General features: G+C 38.3%; 1 protein-coding gene across 1 annotated transcript in view; it reads right to left on the minus strand.

Moving 5' to 3' along the window:
* Positions 1-224: 224 nt before the first annotated feature.
* LOC115345061 overlaps positions 225-19,362 on the minus strand; it is a 33,355-nt gene continuing 14,217 nt past the window's right edge. Inside the window, exons 19-39 of the mRNA XM_030023284.1 lie at positions 18,635-18,760; positions 17,256-17,433; positions 14,925-15,075; positions 14,534-14,666; positions 13,864-14,121; positions 12,415-12,555; positions 11,857-12,105; positions 11,354-11,545; positions 10,698-10,865; positions 10,380-10,523; positions 9,855-10,073; positions 9,333-9,401; positions 9,191-9,254; positions 7,943-8,029; positions 7,037-7,159; positions 6,382-6,533; positions 5,589-5,675; positions 4,740-4,910; positions 3,524-3,718; positions 1,812-1,936; positions 225-1,451 (exon numbers count right to left, since the gene is read on the minus strand). Coding sequence (XP_029879144.1) covers positions 1,220-1,451; positions 1,812-1,936; positions 3,524-3,718; positions 4,740-4,910; positions 5,589-5,675; positions 6,382-6,533; positions 7,037-7,159; positions 7,943-8,029; positions 9,191-9,254; positions 9,333-9,401; positions 9,855-10,073; positions 10,380-10,523; positions 10,698-10,865; positions 11,354-11,545; positions 11,857-12,105; positions 12,415-12,555; positions 13,864-14,121; positions 14,534-14,666; positions 14,925-15,075; positions 17,256-17,433; positions 18,635-18,760 — 3,264 coding nt within the window. The 3' untranslated portion in view covers positions 225-1,219. The remainder of the gene's footprint in view (positions 1,452-1,811; positions 1,937-3,523; positions 3,719-4,739; positions 4,911-5,588; positions 5,676-6,381; positions 6,534-7,036; positions 7,160-7,942; positions 8,030-9,190; positions 9,255-9,332; positions 9,402-9,854; positions 10,074-10,379; positions 10,524-10,697; positions 10,866-11,353; positions 11,546-11,856; positions 12,106-12,414; positions 12,556-13,863; positions 14,122-14,533; positions 14,667-14,924; positions 15,076-17,255; positions 17,434-18,634; positions 18,761-19,362) is intronic.

A 19,362-nucleotide genomic window follows, 5' to 3' on the forward strand; every position in this document is an offset into this window, starting at 1 on the left:
CTTTCTAGAAGATGTCATTTTAAAGACTTTTTAATCTATGAATATTACAGTCTGTGGGGTGTTGATTAAACAGAGTAAATAAGATGTGAGGAGAGGCTTCTTCATTACTGTAAGTCAAAAGCAGTGTTTCCAACTAATTCTTGCAGCTTTGATAGTAGAACTTGCACTCTAGCAGTTTAATCCCTTTATTGTAATCAGTAGTGGGCTTTTTTCCTAGCAAGATCAAAATAAGCATCTGTGTATGGGGGTGAAGGTGTGAACAATTGACTAAGCAATTCTGAGAGAATAGAATGGATACATAATTTGTAAAGTTGTAATAATCCAACCACTTCTCAGTGTTGAATATTTGATGTAAAATGAGGTAATGGCATTAGTATTGAGGGTATTCAGTGACTCATGAAATAATTTGAATCTTGTCCCATGCCTCTGTGAATTCTTGTACTGGTGGGGAAGGAAGGATCTTAGGTGATTCTGCTCTTTCTCCACTTGCTTTTTACCTAAACCAGAGGCTGTGGTGGCAGAGAAGAGGTGATGTTTCATTGATCAGCAAATACTGAATGTTTCAGGGTTTGGGTCTTGAATATGAGAGGAGGAAACACTGTCTCTCTCAGTTTAAGAGCAGGGTTAGTCTAGCAGTTCAGGACCTGCATGCCTCTATAGATGGTACTACAGAGGAGGTGAAATATGGTGACTTCAGAACAAGTAAAGGCTGTATGGCCTGGGCAAGTCACTTTCAGTGGCAGAGATAATATCTCACTCTTGATGTGTAATCATGTAGATACAGTTACTTGGGTTGATTATATCTGTGGCTTTCACAGTCTCAAAGTCAGAAGAAAAGTGTAACAATCGGTTGTCTGTGGAGGCTTCAGAACATGTAGTAGAGTGATATATTAGTTTTAGAAATTTTTTTTTTTTTTTAATGCTAAGCAGGCTTATAAGTGATTTTGTATTTTGCTTCTGTTCCTGAAAACTCTGAGTCTGAACTTTTGCAACAATGTTTGTCTTTTGACCACTTGGATATAGCCAGAAACACCAGTCACTTAAAGTCTTGTCACTTAAATTACTACATTGCTTTCACTCCTAATTTAATGAGCTGTATGAAGGGGGAAAATACATTATAGTTAGAATAAAAATACAAGATTTACTGTGGCTTAAAGCCTGAGGACAAATGCAGAGGACCAAGTTAGAACCAAAGCACCAAGTCGTCTTTTGAGTACCACTACAACTTTCTGCCTAGGGCTATTTTCTCTTCTAATGCATTTATTTGTTTTACCAAACAGTCTTTCTCCAAACTAGTTATTTCAAGGTAGTAAAAAAGCAAGTCTTCATTGCCTTTACTGTTTAAAAACTGGTGTTCATCCTCTATGATGTGTACCAGCTCTTCAGTTAACACATCCACTTTATCCTCAAGTTCTGAAAGGGACAAGTAAGCACAAGTTTCCTCTTCGAAGCTAAAAAAATGGAAAGGAATGCTTAAAATCAGACAGTAGAAATACCACTGTTACAGTAAAACACATAGACTCTTCATAAGAGAAAACCAGAAAGACATATTTCACTGGAACCTAACTTCTCTGTTACTGAGAATGTGATGGTAGCTTACAGAGAAGTAATCAGTCTTTCTGTGACATACTCTGGCATCAAATCTGATCTGTGCCTAGATATTGAAGGTTACGGAGATTGGCTTTGTAGTATAAAAGCGAGGTCATGATGGAGAGCTGTCATGATTTGCTTTGTATCAACCCCCCCAAATTGTTCAGTTGTTGCTGTCTTAATACAACAGTTAATAATACCTGCTGTCAAATCATTCTTACCGTGTCCTCCATCCAAAGCTGCCCTTTTCATAGCTGCTCGAGGCACAAAGGAAATGCTCTTTTTTCTTCACAAGCAACTTGTCGTTTAGTAGTTCCTCAGATTTCTTATGGAGCAAGAGGTTGTTCTTCATGTGTTATGCAATAAGCACAGAAGTGGAGAAAGATCAGCGTTAACTTTAAAAGACTTTTTATAGACTCCTTAAATACTTTTTTCATGGTACTGCTTTTTATGCTGTCTTAATGATTTGTATGAAGCTAAATAATTTTTCCTGATGTAAGGTTTTTCAGATGACAACGAAAGCTGCTTGTATAGCTTTTAGATTTGAATGCATTTATATTTGCTGGGTGTCTATAGCTGAAGATATGGGAGCCCACTTCAACCCTTGCACACTTTTGTCTTCAGGATGTGTGCTCTTAAAATAGTAAAGCAAGCAAAAGGTTTCTTAGCATACTTAAAACAGTAGTTATGGCCTCCTACAGAATCACAGAATGGTTGAGGGTGGAGACACCTCTGGAGGTCATTTTGTCCAACCCGCCTGCTTAAGCAGAGCTGCCTAGAGCCTGTTGTCCAGGACTGTGTCCAGATGGCTTTTGAACGTCTCCAAGGAGGGAGGATCCACAACTTTTCTGGGCAACCTCTTCCAGTGCTTACTCACCCTAACAGTAAAAACATGTGTTCAGACTGAATATTCTGTGTTTCAGTTTGTGTCCATTGTCTCTTGTCCCGTCACTGGGAACTGCTGAAAAAGAGCCTGGCTCCATCTTCTTTACACTTACCCTGCACGTGTTTATATATATTGATGGGATTCTCCCTGAGTCTTCTCTAGGTTAAACCGTCCCAGCTCTCTTAGCCTTTCCTCATAGGTGAGATGCTCTAGTCTTTGTGGCACTTTGTTGGACTCTCTCCAGTAAGTCCATTTAACTTTTGTGCTGGAGAGCCCAGAACTGGATACAGTATTCCAGCGGTGGCCTCACTAGTGTTTAGTAGAGTGGAAAGATCACCTCCCTTGACCTTCTGGCAATAATTTGCCTAATGCAGCCCAGGATACTGTTAGTCACCTTTTCAGCAAGGGCACAAATGTACTTTCCAGCTGGGCAGCCTCCAGCATCTATTGGTGCATGGGGCTGTTCCTTCCAAGGGGCAGGACTTTGCACTTCCCCTTGTTGAACTTCAGGAGGCTGCTGTCAGCCCATTTCTCCAGCTTGTTGATGTCCCCCTGAATGGCAGCAGTCTCCCCTCTGGATCCCAGCTGAGTTGGCTTACATGCAAATAGCTCAAACTGCTTGTGCTTATCCGTATCCCTGAGGATGTTTAAGTGTACATCTGTTTCTGATGGTACAAATGGCCCCTTCTCTTCACCAGCTCTAGTTTGCATCACAGTAGTTTTACTATCATGCAGATGGGATAGTTAATCCTAGATCTGGATATCCAAGGGATGGCTGAGTAGGTTTTTGCCTACGTGGCTTATGAACATCTCTTTGCAGAAAGCCAATGCTGAGCCTTTCCAATACATCAGGAGTACTTTTAAACTCAGAAGTTGAAATTATGTATAGAGCTTCTACTGACATCCCACAGGAGTCTGACCTTACCAAGCAATGATTTGGAGAGGCAGGTGTCTATAAGCCAGTTTAAATTGCCATTTTGTAATAAAGTAAGAAAACAGGGATGGCGAGCTTTCAACCAGACCAGGTCTCATGATCTTGCTTATTACCTTCTCAAAGCCTTCCATGTCCGTGAGGCTTTTCACTTTCACCTCAAAAAGTTGGGAGATGAGATTTATTTCCTCCTTGCAGAATGGTTCTTCCTTTAGCAATATCTGACTTATCCCATAAGATTTATCACCCTGGAGAAATGCTGACAACTGGAGTCTGAGAGAGAATGTTTCACTAAGACAAGCCTTTAGTGCCTAGGAAAAAAAACAAAACAAAACCAAAACTGTTTGGAAAACCTGGACACAGTCAAACACAATTCTTTACAGTTAACCACTGAATAGAGATATTGGGGGGGGGATGATATCAAATAATAGTAGAGTATCAAGATGGATTTTCACTTCTGGAAGCCTATTTCTTCTGAAAAAATAACTTCACTAGTCTCATGGGGATTTGATACAGACCACAAATATGCTGCATAATGTGGTTAATATGTGGCTGTTGAAGACGGAACTAGGATGAGAACATGGTGCCATGCATGAGCGGATTCCTGTTTGGGATATTTGTGTTATGTTGGTTTCTAGACAATGTTGATAGTTCTTGTCACTCATGAGGAGAACCATCATTCATAAAGGGTAGTGTTTGGTAGGGGACTAAAATAACTGTGTGTTCATTGGGAATACCTTTAGGGAAAATGAAATGATAATGGGTATCCCCTGCAACACATAAGTGTACTTTATTGAAGGCTGAATGGAAAGGGTTGCATCACATTGAGGTGTTACGGGAAGAACAATGCAGTTCCATTTTTCTTTCTCAACAGCTCTGTGTCTGGTATAACTGTGTTCTCTGAGTCAGGACTATGATTATGAAAGAGCATTTTCTGTTTGATTCTCCCATGTACTTGCTAACTGGTGGTTAGAATGTAGTTGTCTGGTTTTACCTCCTTAGCTGTTGGTAGAACAAATGGGTCTTTCTGAGTTAGTGTTGTTTGTATGCAGGCAGGATGTTAATACATGATATGGTGGATTTTTCTGCCATCTCGCTGCCTTCACCTAGGGTGAAGCAGTGTTCTGTGAATGTTGACTATGAATCTTTCTGTGAACAGTCACTGTGTAACTGTAATGGCAGTCCAGGTAATAGTTAACTATCTTATTTCATCTCTCCTTTTGATTTTTATTATTGGAAGTTGTACAGACCTGTTACCGCCCCCCCTTTTAAAATGGTAATTTTTTATGAATGTTGCTATAATGTAACTACATTTGGAACATATTGAGGTACCTGATAAAAAAGCCTCAGAAAGAGTGGATTGTTGTCATGGTTGAAGTCAGCAGCAGTGATATGAGCTAAGCAGTGCACGAGGAGGAGAAGGAAACTTCCAACAGAACTCAGGCAATCCCTTAAAATGAATAGTTTGTTCTTTGAATTCTGAGAAAGAACAAATATCCAGAGCTGAGACAAGAGCACAGCAGTAGTCAGCTCAGCTGATGCAACTCTTCCAATGGTTTGTCTCAATTTTAGGGAAGTTAAAAGATTTAAATCAGAGTGCTGGGGAATATCTGAATACACAGAGCAGCAGCATTGTCATAAGACTTCTCTTAATACCCTATGATGTGAATCTAAAGCATTCTTGCATTCTGTGTTTTTAGGCAGTTTTATATTTATATATAATGAACTTCAGAAAACTTCTTTCTCACCATCCCAGAGTTTTAGAAATAAATAATACTAAATAATCAGATTCTGTAATTTAATTATAGCAACTACAATGCTGATACACTGCTGACTTCTATAAAAATGACCTATAGAGAATTTGGAAGAAATGGAAGTGGTAGAACTGGGACATGGGAAACTGGGTAACCAGAGCTGATTTAATAAACATGCTTTGGGTATGACCCTCACATTAAACATATTCAAACTCAGTATCCTAGAGTGCTCTGTTAAGTTTATGCTCCAGATATATCTGAATACACCATTAACATTTCAGGATTTCTTATATCAGTATTTTTTCCTAGAAGCATCAAGCATACTGACTTGAAAAGTATGAAACATTTTTGCATTTTATTTCTTAGTCCCACAACTTAATGGATATAAAAATATTGCATAGGCTGACTAGATGTGAAGTTGACAAACCTGATAAAAGAAAGAGTTTCTGAAGGCATTGCCTGTGGCATTACTAAGAGGTACACTGGAGGCAACACACAGATTAACTTCTGGCGCCTGCAAAGAGAAGGAAAAATGCTTCTGTAAAAAGTGTGTATGCACATCAAATCTGCAAAGTAAGAGGGATTAATGGGATATAAGTTCATTTAAATGTCAGCTTTGATTTGCAGTGGGTACACAGAGCCAACAAATACCACATGAAAATGGAAACTGTTTAAAAAAACCTTAGCAAATCATAGAAGTTCATCTTGCCAGTTTTCTAATTAAGTAAATGAAAGTGTACTCCAGCCCTGGATCTCTGGCTGTAGTCACCATGATTTTTATTATTATTTGATACTATTATTATGAAAGACCCTGGAGAGTTTACCTAGACTAAAGCCATAGTGTGCTAAGAACTGTACAAAGAAAATGAGAGAATCCTTGCTCCAAGTTATAAAATAAATAGGTTTTAACACAATATTATGCAGTATGCAGGGATTAGGTAATGCAAGGATTAAGTGATGTGATCAAGAAAGATGCCACAACAAATATAAGAACTAACTGTGGATCTTGTGGGACAGAGGTTTGACTTCAAAACAGTCCTACACCATTGTGGTGAAAACACACTTGGAATTCAATACCTGATGTTTGCACACTGGTCATTCTCTGCTTGATCTTACCTTATATTTGGTAGACACTTTGCAGCCTGTTGGCTGAAGAATTTCTTTTGATAACTGTCTTTTGGAAGCACTAATTACTAAATATCAGTATCTTAAAAACTTACATCAATGTGAAATCTGAGAAACTGTAGGATGGAGATGCCATACTGATATATGACAAACTCTCTTGTAGAAAGGGTTGTGGGATCAACTGCTGTTAGTTCTCCTTCTTGGGTCATCAAGGCATCCTGTATACCCTGAGAAGTACTTGCTGTTTCTGCAAGAAGAGTAGCATTTCATTAGACTAATTGGTTTCTATTTTGATTTTGTTTGTCCAAGAGATAAGAATACAATACAAGTGTATAATATACTGCATTTCTCAACTCATAATATATTATCATTGTTCAGTATAAAATGAAGCCCTTCTGATGCATTATGAATTCCTTTAAGAGTCATAAAGTGCTTGATACCATTAGGCAATGCCCAAAACTTCACTTTTCCTAGTGAAATTTCTGATAACTAAGGCCTAGAAAAGTGACATTACTTATGTGTGCCTCAGAGCTGATCAGTAGCAAACTCAGGGGTGATTCTGCATTCTAAGTCTTTCTCCCTCACTGGTAGAGCACTTCCTCCAAAGAGGAGAGTAACTTTATGATGTCTGTCCAGCAAAATCTTATCATCATAAAAACAACCAACAGCTACTTGAATGATGAAACAGAAATCTTCACATTACACTCAAGTTCTGACTTTCATATAAGGAAGAATGGAGGTAAGATTTACTTTTCTCCAGCCTTTGGCTTTCTAGTAGTCCAGCTGCCACTGCATGACTTTGGAGCTCATCATTCACGTCTTTCAGAAGACCAAGAAGAAAAGATGTTTTTATACACTTAGCTTTATCACCACCTGTGTAAACAAATATGGAAGTATTGCTTTCCTAAACAATCCATATCTTACCATATTTTTCTGAGCAAACATTTCACACATTGGAATTATGTAGACAAGTAAGGTGAAACATAGTTTTGCTGTTTGGAGCACGACATTGAAGTCTGGGCAAAGATGTTAATATTGCAGAGAATTGGATAATCTTTCCCTCCAAAACTCTTTACATTATCCAATTCACTAGTTTTCTCCTTTTTCATATATCTCAAATATTATGTAGAATTCTGTTTAAACAGGAAGAACAGTATGTTAAATTAAAACAAAAAACCCCAAACTAAACAAATAAAACCCAAGTCGAACCACTTCTTATTCCCACACTTCTTGTTTGGACTGCTTACAGAATACTTCTCAAAATTTTTCCTAACAAAGTTGTCTTTGTCACCGATGCATTTTTATTGATGAGAAAAAATTTTCTAGCTGCCCTTAACTCTATAAATAGTGATTTTCTATCAAAGTGTCAAATTCCGTATCTCATCAGAATTGGTAGGAGGTTTTTTTCCATCTAATGAATACAACATTTACCTGTTTAAGTGCTCTAAGCCCAATATTTGGTTTATTATAAGGACTACATAATTGATAATTTGCAGCCGTAGGCAAGTTACTTATGCAGATATCACGTGGCTCATGTATTTTGTTGTTAAGCGGACAAAAAAGAGGTCGTTGGCAGGAAAAGAAGCCTCTTGTGAGACCCTTTTATGCAGCTCTGTTTGTGGGGCAGTAGTCAATAAAGTGACTTAAAGTTTTTACCATACAGTGAAGGTGGTGTAAACTGTGGATTCAGAAGAATGATTCTGGATACCATCAGGTGTTCTGCCTGCTTCAGCACCTTGATATCTGTGAGAACAGTATATACTAATTAATGACAGCAAATAATTCCAGAGAGGTTTGTGTCCATTCCTCTTGTTGTTCCATAAGCTAACCTTGACTTTTCTACATAGTATTTGGGCCTAAGACATCAATTTAAAAATCAAATGTTAGGAATAGAAGTTGTACTTTTTGACTAAATGTCTGATTTTGGGAAGAGGTTTAAAAATACAGAAGTGCATTGGAATTTCTCTAAGGGGCTAGATAAGGAAATCCTTCTCTGGCATTCTGATAATTGCGTGACTCTTCTACTGTTTGCTGTTCAGGAAGCTCTGGGAAATGCTTACAGGGTGATAAAAGAGCAACAAGGCCAACTGGGCTGCTTGATGCACTTGGTGTGTGCTCTCTAATTCCATTTTTGCTGCATGAAGGAATTCTTTTTCATCTCTTTCAGAGCGCGCTGTTTCAAATTAAGTTTTCTTTTGCTTTATTTCTTTGTGTCTAGTTCAATTCCAGGATTGTGCTATCCCACTTCATCAAGCTAATGAGTAAACGAACAGTTCTTTACTTAATGGAGAATGTTCTGGAAAAGACTCTGAAACATTAAGCAATTGATCACATGTAATAGTTCACCTGATCCCTATGAAATCTTTTCAGTCCAAAGAAGAGGAAATTCTGCTACTTATCAAGTAGCTGCTGATGTCACAAGGAAACCTGTACAGACCTGCTAACCCTAAGGATGGAATAAGCTCAGCTCTGCAGATGAACAAAATTAAATATCTTACCTAGATGATGTTTATGTATGTCATAGAAAAGGCAAGCACCCATGTAAGTATCCAGTTTTACATCCGAATTTTGGTAATACCCTTTACTTGAAAGGGTGGAAAACTGACATTTTCTGAGCTGAAAAATGCACTTTCAACCTAAAATCTTCCTGCTTGTTTACTCAGTTTCTAGGAGTGCTTTAGGTGTTCTCCTGCTGATGGTTAGTTGGGAGAATGAGACTGACTTTTTTTTTCTTCGGAATTGCATCAGTCTTCCTCATCTTGTGCTCTAACTATAGTCTGAGTTCCACCCCATCGCTTCCCTGTTCATTCCATTTCCAAAGCATTAATGCGCACGCCAGGCAATGCATCCGTATCAAAAAAGAATCATAGGTCACTTGAAATTCCTATGACAAACCAGACTTACTCTTAGTCAAGAACAATAGGAGCTGGTCATCTGCCTTATGATGTATCCCTGGAACCCAGAAAGACTTGGTGATAGATGATAGAGGACTGTTGTTTTGCTGCATCTCTTTTTCTTTTTTTTCTTCTTCTGGTCTCATTCTTACCTTCTGCAAATCTGGATGAAAATCCTTTCCTAAGAAAGCTTTTGTTTCACTGCATTCTTTCATCGAGTACTACAAGGAAAAGTAAGGACATGTAAAAGTAAGTACCTATAAAAAGCACAATGGAAATTTTGCATTTGGTTCTATGCGACCTTTTCTTTACTCCTCCCCTTGCATAAACTTAGGGTCTGTATTTTAGAAACTCCTGCTCCCTCGCATTACTCAATTGCCAGAAAAAAATATTAAGCAGCAAATACAGAGATCTCCAGCAGACTGTCACCTTATGGAGTGACATTTTCTGGCAGTACATACTTTGTTTAGGGCAGACGCTAGCTGCTTAGCATGCTTTCTGCTGTTCAATTTCTCAGGCTCTATAATGATTAGCAGTCTGTACTAGATACGGCATTTCTGGAGTACCAGTCCTCTCAATCTTTCAGTAAGTCTGAACATCAGAAAATAGCAAACCCCTCCCCCCTGGCAAAAAACTGGAGGGGGGTTGTGTGAAGGGAGGTGGTCACGCAGTACCGTATTACGCTGCTCAATGTATGCTGTAGAATCAAACCCTGTGGGCTTCATCCTGCTCTCCTGTTCTCCACAGAGCAGATGATCCTGCAGCTTTGCTCTTTCATCTGATATTTGCCATATGTGAGATTCTTTGAGGTCCAGATGCTTCTCTTGGAAAGTCTGCCAGAGGTCTTGTCTTTTTTCTGTTGCTTCTTCTGTTTTCAAGGTGGCATTTTTCTTCTGTAAAGAAGAAAACTCTGTTAAGCTCTTTTTCTTTGTTCCCTTTTACTTTCACTTGGGGAATAGCCTACTTCTGAAAGCTGTGCCTCTCCTATCCCCTTCCAGCTGCTTAAAGTATTGCATTCCTAATCTATACATTCAAACATTTTCTTTGTATATCTGTTGTGAATCTCATAGTACAGGACATGAACCACACAATATAGCTGCAGTCATGGTCTCATTAGCATTATACCATTAATCTTATGTACTGTGCATTTGATAAAGCCTGTTCAATTAGAAAACTTTTGGGATTTGCTGTTTTCTAACCTGCAATGGATCAAGATTACTTGAAATATTCTTCTTTGTTCTTTTATCTTCCAGGAAGAGTTTCAGCTGTTCTTCCAGCCTTCTCATTTTCTGCTCTCTGAATTTTTTCATTTCATTGACTGTGATGTTAGCTTCATCCACAAACTACAGAACGTATATAAGAAAAAACCAAAACAAAACAACAAACCACAAGATCCTGGTATTGTTCTGGAAAGAGCGATATTTGGAGAACAAAGTCCTTTGCACAGTAACAATAGCAATGCAAATTATTTAGCATTTTCTGAATAAAATTGGTAGGTAATATATTTTTAGTTTTACCTTCTCCTGGATGCAGTCTTTTAGGCTTCTGACTATTTCCTTAAACTGTGTCTCTCTCAGTTGTAACAATCTTACACTTTGTATAAATTCCAGCACTAAAAATATATACTCTGTGTTGTCCTTCAGGAGATGTGAAATGTCCCTGGTGTCATCATCAATCAATAATTCCTGAAAGGTAGAATTGTCATGTGAAATATAACATGAAATGTGTGAAACTTCTTTGGTTATCTTACTTTCCATGCAATACATTGAGAATAGATTTAAGAGTCAGAGTGTTTGAAAGTACCATCAAAGTTAGTGGAAGCTAGGTAACAGTATTTTGCAGTCCTATACATCCTTTATTGTTGTTGTTTATAAATATCCAAATAACAAAATGCAACTATAAAAAATAAATTTAAGGTGGTCAAAGGAGCCTTAAGTAAATCTATGTTAAGAAATGGATCTGAAGTGTCTGATCTTTAGTAGCTAAGCTCAAGATATTTTCAATTCTTTTTGGCATAAAAAACCCCAAACAGTATAATATACTGTTATCTGGAGTTAGCTGTCCCATTGCTATAAACAGGCACAATTCCTGAGAAGTTTGTAAACTTTAAAGTTTTGTAACAACACACTAGAGGAGTTCCAGATTCTAAACCAAACTATCAAGAGAATTTTACTTCTACAACAAGTTGTTCCAGGCCTGTGCCCTCCTTTTGGGACCTCAAGGCAATCTTCTTGAGCTTGTAGCAATCTTGTAGCATAATGACTGTTTGCCGCAGGTGTCTCTGAGATAGGATGAAATATGCCACAAGATTCCCTAACTTCTTTCCTTCGGTCTCCTGGATGACTTGCATTTCTTTGGCTTGCATCTGGCAAGAAAACATTACACAGTCTTACAGATTACTTGTAGACTTGTGAAAGTATGGAAGTATTCTAATTCTCACTGCAGGCTTTGAAATAGGAATCCAGAGGGGAAAAAATTAACTACCCCAAAGAACAACGGAACCCATCAATTTTAAAAGGGACTTCTAAAAGTTTCCCTTGACAGCATGAGTCAAATAGTTGTGAACCACATAAAACATTGCTGAACCTAAAATAACATGGCCAGACATTTCACTAAAGTCTTGTCCCTCTGTATAGGTGTTAGCAAACCACAATACCAATGCTTTAGCTAATGTACCTTTTCCTCTGTCTGTGTTTGAAGTTCCAGTCTAAATTGTGCCTGCATGTTTCTCAGCTCAACTTCTGATTCTTCCTTTAAACCTTTAAGCAAATCCCCTTCCTGATGATGCTTGTGAAGAAAGGCCACTGCTCTTGCTACTTGCTGTTTCTCTCTAGTCTGGGCGACCTCTCGGGCTACTTGTTCACCAGTATTTTTGTAGTCAAGACTGCTCAGAATCCTTGTCACACCTTCTGGGCAAGTCAGAATCTGAAGGAGGTAAGCATAGCGATATGAGCAAATGAATTTTGTTTATAGAAGTGAACTTGTTTCCAGCGTTGGGTTTGTAGTGGGCATAATTGGCCAGGCTTTTGATAGCGGGGTTCTGCTGGCTTGACCTGTGTAGGAGGCTACTGTAACTGCACTTTGCCATGTGTCTGTACATATGCCCCAGCTTGTGTGCCCTGCACATCCTGTAGGTTGTCAGTCAGGATGGGCATCTGTATGTTTACAGGTTTTGTAAATTACCATGAGGCTCATGCAGGGAGGGGAGGCATGAAAAGCATGAAATGCCTCTACCTGAAGGTTGCTGTAGAGATCAAGGACTCTGTACAGACATGCTTGCCTCAGAGCTTCCAGCTTTACTATCTTCACTGCTGAAACTTGTAGTATTTGAGTTACAGAGTCTGGTGAATGCTTGACTTCCCAAGAATGTAGTTTCTATTAAACAAAAGAGAATAAAGAGTAGGGATTTTCTACACCAACAAATAGCTCTGTGGTCACCAGAACGAGTGAAGTCCAATTTCCTACAGAATTGTAATGGGAAGGGCAAGTCAGTTTGGACTAGTCTTTTCTCTAAGATTATAGAGGTTCCAAGGGAAACTTTTCCTACCTAGTAAGGCATGGAGTCACACTGCAGTTTTTTTTCAGAGGGGTTTGTAAAGTCTGTATTTATCCTCTACCTGCCTGTTTGTTTTCATAAAATTTGTAACTGCTTTATTTTCCAAGTCCTCTATGCCCCTGCAAAGTTAGGTGAAATCAGGAAATGGATTAAAAAGTTTGGCATTAGCTTAATGAGAGATAGGCAGACATCTGCTCCCAGAACATATTTATATAATCTGACTGTAGAATGACTCCCTGCCATATTAAAAGCTGCCTGTATAAACAAGGTTATCTCAGAGGCGGAATTTACCCGCAACAGAAGTACTTTCTATAACTTGCCTAAACACCTTTTAAGCTTTCTCTAGCAACGTTTTGCTGTCAGACAGTAGCATGAGATCTGTGGGTATGTGGAGTGGTAAGAGCTAAAAGGCCCCACTATTGGTGGGCACTCAGTTTGCAGAAATGGCAGTGGGCCCTTCTAAAAAGTGAACGAGTGTAAAGGAGATGTTAACTCAAAATATTTTGAGGAAAAATTGCTATTAGAAGTGGGAACTTTTCTACTTTCAAAGCCTCAGTGATTGTCTCTTAGTGATACACTCCAGCAAAACCCAGGACACGCTAGAGGAAAACCAGCATGTTATACTTGTAGATTCATCCTATCTAATAAAATCCTCAGATACTGGAGGACAGAATGAGGACCATTAAAGCACCGAAATCCAAAAGACAGGTTGTGAAGAGAAAAGAAAAACTACATTTAGGCATGTGAGCAAAAGAAATAAACATGGGCAGTAAACACAGTAAGCAGGCTTTTTAAAAAAAAACGAAACCAAACCAAACAAAAAACCCTTCATACTGGTAATGTCACTTACTATTTTTTCTTGTGTAATGACAGTTTAAAACTTAGAGTTGGTTTTCTTTGATAAAGAAAGTGCTTTGCCACCTCTACTGAGGCAGTAAAATATATAGTCCAGTACAGGGAGACCTGAATTTAAGTTACGCCTGTAGCTGCTCTGATAATACAGCCACCCATGTAATGCCTAAAGCTAGCGTGTATGTTTGTATCACCCAGTGAAGATTACATTCATTCTTACAAAGCAGTGAGGTGAAAATAGCAGGAGTAGCGTAAGGAAAATGCCTTAAACTCACTTGCTGTTCAATGAAGTTAGAATCTGGGATTTGTAAGCCAAGAAGACAAATTGACAACTGATCTGGAATTTCTTCCAGAAAATGTAGGGTCTGTTTGGGCACTGTTAACTCTGGGATGAGGCCTGAAGGCTTGATTTCTTCCAGTTGTTTCTGACGGAGGGCTTGTTCAGTGTCGTGGTGGTGTTCTGACAGTTCTTTCAGAAGTGAATTTTTTGTGGTGGTTGCTTCTGTTCCTTTACTGGTTTTCATCCCCTGAAACTACAGACATACCAACTGAAACATCTTCATGATCAGGAGCATCAAAGGAATGAGAATTGAGTCATATTGAGCCCGAGATCTAAAAAACATAGCCAGAAACTAGACGTCCATGTTCATTTAAGTAACATATGTAGCCTGATTTACTGTGGGATTAAGTACTCAAGAGTTACTGAAGATAAGGTCACTGCTTCTTGTGCCTTAACATCGAGAAAGGAAAACTAATTTAGTTTCTGTTTTACTTTGCAGTAGTCAGAATAGAAGATTTCTTTCTTCTTTAATGAACTCCTTTTTGCTTCAATTTCCCTTTCTGAAATGATGTGGGAAAATTGAAAGGAATTCAAAAAGGAAATGGAAAACTTGCTTTTCCTATGTATCAGCTGAGAACTCTAAGCTGATGCAATGCCAGCCTTACCCAATTTCCTTTATGGTATTCCTTTTCCTTAGCCTTGGATGATTCATAAAAGGAAAAGATAGTGTTTATTTCTTCTGTCAGTAAGGACAGTTCCAGATGTGCCAGTTCACAAGCATGCTTCTCAAAGAAAAACCTACAACCAGATATCCATGAGACAGGAGTGAAGATAGACTGCTACTTTTTATATAGTCATTACTGAGGCACTTGTCATGTTCATGCATACATATTCAGGAGAACAAGCAGTAGACTGTAACAGGTATCTTCTGTTGAGCCACACACAAACCCCAAATATAAGCCTTCTGGGGAGAAAACCTTCCAAACTTGCAAAGAAGATATTTTTGTAACTAAAAATCCAGAGGCAATTAAACAAGGCAGAACAAGAATTTCTTACCTTGTATGGATTTCTTGTTGTATGTGGCTGATCCTTTCTGAATGTGAAGTGGGGAGAACAGGTGATACTATGGAAGCTGAAGCGGTTTCCTGACTTGCTTCAGCCCTTAATGCCTCTGAATGAGCATTTAAAGTGCTCCTTGATGAGTAGCCTGTAGAAGAAACATGAGAGAATGTATTTATTGCTGAATCATTAATTTCAGGTACAGTCAAACCCTGTTACACACCACTTAGGATTTTCCCCCCGCCCCCTAACTCTACAGCATTCAATAGTTAAAGTGGCAGTGTTCCTGGCTGGAAGGAAACCAAATGACCTTTCAAAAAGTCATATATCAGTCCATCCTAGTTACATTTCCACAAAGAGTGTTTTACCAGAACAGGATTATATTTTTAACAAAAAAGTGTGTTTTATCAATAATTCCTTGAGAGTCGTCTTGATCTGGATATGAGAATTCTGAAAGTGCTTATATTGCTTATTGAGAAAGGAAACCTCGTTTATACCACTTGTTCCTTTTCAGCTGCAAATAAACTTCAACAGCAGATAAATTTTAACTTGAGAGAATCTTCTTGCTGCTTATCCAGACAGTCATTTCCACTGTAGAATCTGCTGCAAGCATAAATGAGTAGATGGAAAAAAACATAAGGGCATACCCACCAATTAATGTTTTGCTGCAGACAGATAAATTAAGAGGTGCCTGCAGTTGATGTAGGAATTTTACAGGGGATTATTTTAGAGGAAAAAAGGTTGAAAGTGCACATCTCTTTATTCTGGTTAATTTAATTTTTGTTAGTAATCACCAGTGCTAGTCTACTGGAGTTAAAATAAAACTGATGAGTTCATAAATCTTCTTGTACTGGAAATATTATAATGATAATGCCACCCTTAGTTATGCTGGAAATAGTCAAGTTGCAGGAGCTAAAATACTGTTACTGAAATGAACGGCAATACTGCCTCAAAAAAAAAAAAAAAAAAAAGGCTATTTAATTCTGTGTAAAATCAACTATTTTAATGCAGTCCTGCTGCTTAAATAGCCACTAAAGTGCTGACAAATCTGCAGGCTTCTCAATTTAGCTAAATTCAACAATGTTTTCTAAAGGAACCAGAGGTGACAGAAAAATGGAAAAAGTAGTAGCAGCAGCATGAAACTACTGTTACTTAATTCCTGATTCTCTGAAGTACCTGACAGCAATACAAGGTTATATGCTTAAAAACAAATACCCCATTTCCATCGTGCATATTTCCACTGGCAGTATGCATGCTGAATTTGTGTTTATCCACTGTGTATTTCCACGAAGACAGCAGTCTTCTGAGTTACATCACCACTAGATCTGATAGTAATGAAGAGATCCTGTATGAAAAGATCTTTGAAGCACTAATGATTCAAACTCCATCTGTACAGATAGTTGCCCTAGCAAAGACTGTGCCTGTTCAGAATGAAGAAGGAAATGCATTTTTTTGCAAGTAGTACTTTTGCTGGAACATCATCAAAGGAACTTCCCTGGAAATTCCACTGTGCTTTTTGTTTCTAGGGTTTCAGAAAAGCATACTTCATAATAACTCCATGTTTTTCATACTAAAATTTCTTCAGCAGTTGAACAGCTTGTATTTTTCACCTCCATTTGCTCATATATGGCAGGCAGATCTGTACATAACTAAAAGCCTGGTCACAATGTAATCTACACTTTTAATACTTTCAGCAGGGGAAGTAAAAGCTTTGCTATTGATTTCCAGGTTTCTACTGCATTTTCTGTTGTCAAACTGAAGGTAGATTTTTCCATTTTGCAGGACTAAAAACATGGAACTAGTTCTGGTGCATAAACACAATGCATTTTTTTATTTCCAAAGATTAAAGCATCATACATCCAGGTAAACCAGCTCAAATCTGATGCATAGAAAATGCAAGAAGTCAAATTCTGTGTCACCCTTTTCTCAGTCTTCCCTTTGAATTTTAGCTGCCTTTCAGCTTATAACTAATTAGTCTAATGCAGTTGCATTTACACCTATAGGAACACTCTAAATGTGGAGAAAGACAATAACTGTTTTGCAAAATATACATTAAGTTTTGTGAGGCCTGGCAAGAGAAACTTCGAGCCTTAGAAATGACTTCAGGGCTGATCCCACCCTGCAGAAAGTTTATGCAAATGATAAAGGACTTATTCATTAAGTCCCAGGAGATCTTTAATTCTTAAAAAATGGAACCAAAGTCTAATTTTCAGCTGTCAGATGGGAGAATCGCCTTCTAGATTTTCAAAGTTGAAAGGTTCCAACAAGGTGTTTTTCAAGGCCAGAATAAAATAAGGTAACTGACAGTACCTTTTTCTTCTCTCTTACCTGATGTCTCAGGTGATACACTATTGCTATTTTCCTCCAGCATCTGAACCGTAGACTTGAGTAGTGGGATCAGGTTTTGTTGGATGACCTTGCATGTACTATGTGAGATCCCATTAATGCCATAAAATTTGGTTGTCTGATAGTTTTCAAAACACTGTTGTGACCCGGAGAAAAGCATCTGAAACAGCACAAAGCAGACAAAGGCCATTTCATGCCTGTCAAAAATATCATTGAAAAAAAGCATCCTGGCATTCTTTGCCTTCTCATGAAAACCTTATATTGTCAGTTCATACCCATCCTATGCAAATTGTCCAGTGACCCAATAAAATGCTACGGCACTTTGCCTCAGCAACTTAAAAGCCTTTTGCAATGGTTATGGTCCCACAGCTGTCCAGTCAGATTTTTCCACATCCTTCAAGCTGGTGTAAAAGTTGCAAGATATGATTTGAACTGCATTTCTTGTATATAATGTCCTCAGTTTCTCTGGAATCCATTTGTAAATGCCATACATGTGATAAAATGTTTTCTGTTCAACATTGTGGTCTAATAATCCTCATTTGGACTGATAAACTGAAGTTTAGTTAATAGTGATAGTCTCATGGGAATGGAAGAGCAGAAGAGGAGGACAGAAACACCTCCCAGGGAACTTTAAAGGAAGGACACCGAAGAAAGGGTAAGCGGATTAGGAAAGTGCATTCTTTTTAATCTTTTTATTTTAAGTAGTCCAAAATGGAATGTGGAAACCAGTTAATGCAAAGAGTAAGGATCAGACCCTGAGACCATTGAATTAATGGAAAGATTCACTGACTCTCTTGTCAAAAGGATTTGGATCTACAGTTCTTGAGACATTATAGATTATGGGATTTGAAAGGTCCCTTTAAGAGAGGAGGACTTCTGATCCTCTGCACTCCTGCACTTTTGAAAATCATTTTGCATCCAGAAAAAAATGGTTGCAGGAGTTGTGCTGTGTCTAATATCTTCCTTCTTCGCTAGGAAGTACAGAACTTCAGGTGTCCCACTGTTTAAAATCTCTTTGCAAATAGACAAACTGACAATTTGGCAATCACACTAGATGATTGCTGTAGGTCCCTTCTGAGTGAACTATTCTATTCTATTCTAACTTTTTTCTAACACTGCTGTTGAAAAACTGCCTTTTGAAGTGAAATTTAATTGAATTTCCAGGTGTCAAAGTCTTTGATATGTACTTTATAAATCAACTTCTACAATTCTCATTTAAGTTTTTTGTTATTTTACAGGGCTCTGATTTCTTGCAGCAGTGTTCTTGGATAGATATTCTCAGAACATGGCAACTGCTTATGCTTTTGTTAGAAAGTAAGTAACATGATTGCTTTTTATTTGCCTTAAAGTGAAGTTGGTACCTTTGCCTGCTGCATCTGGATATTTGACAAGTCCCTCAAATATTCCAGTTTGGTGTATGCAGTCTCCACACTAGCTTGTTGTTTCAGTATACATTCCTGAGACTCAGAGGCTAGGGCAAGTATGACCTGGAAGAAATGATACAAAATGTAAGCCCGCTTCAAATGAATTGCAAATCCTGGCTTTCATTTGCTTTCTTACACATAATCTGGCAAGTCACTGGCTACAGAGCCAGTGTAACTGTAACAGCTCTAGAGCACTAGTGTCTAGGTAGCCCTTAAAGAACAGTCATGAAAACTGCAAATGATGTGAGGAAGGGCCAAAAAAAAGCTTCCTGGCAATATATTTCAATAAAGTCTATTTGACGTCTGTTCAGTCAGTAAAAAGCTTTGTGTTTACTTCAGCTGGTATTGCTTGGACAAAAATAGATGCATTCTTTGTAGTACTAGGTAACAGTTATCTGAAGAAGCACTGACGATGTTTTCAAGGGCTGAATATGGATTTACCTGTGTGGGAGTCTTATAAATCTTTAGATCTTTCTTAGCATTCCCTGCAAGAAGGAAGAGTGTAGGAAGAGAAATTCAGCTATGCAAATACCCTATCTGGATCGCACCTGGATCCAGCCCTACAGGGGATATGAACTGCTTTTTGGCAGAATGGTACTTTCTGATCTCCTAGATCTGTTCCAGCTTTAACAGCTGTGATTTTATATAGTAGGTTGCATTTATTC

This window comes from Aquila chrysaetos, chromosome 8 (genome assembly GCF_900496995.4).
Source record: "Aquila chrysaetos chrysaetos chromosome 8, bAquChr1.4, whole genome shotgun sequence".
Taxonomy (NCBI): Eukaryota; Metazoa; Chordata; class Aves; order Accipitriformes; family Accipitridae; genus Aquila; species Aquila chrysaetos.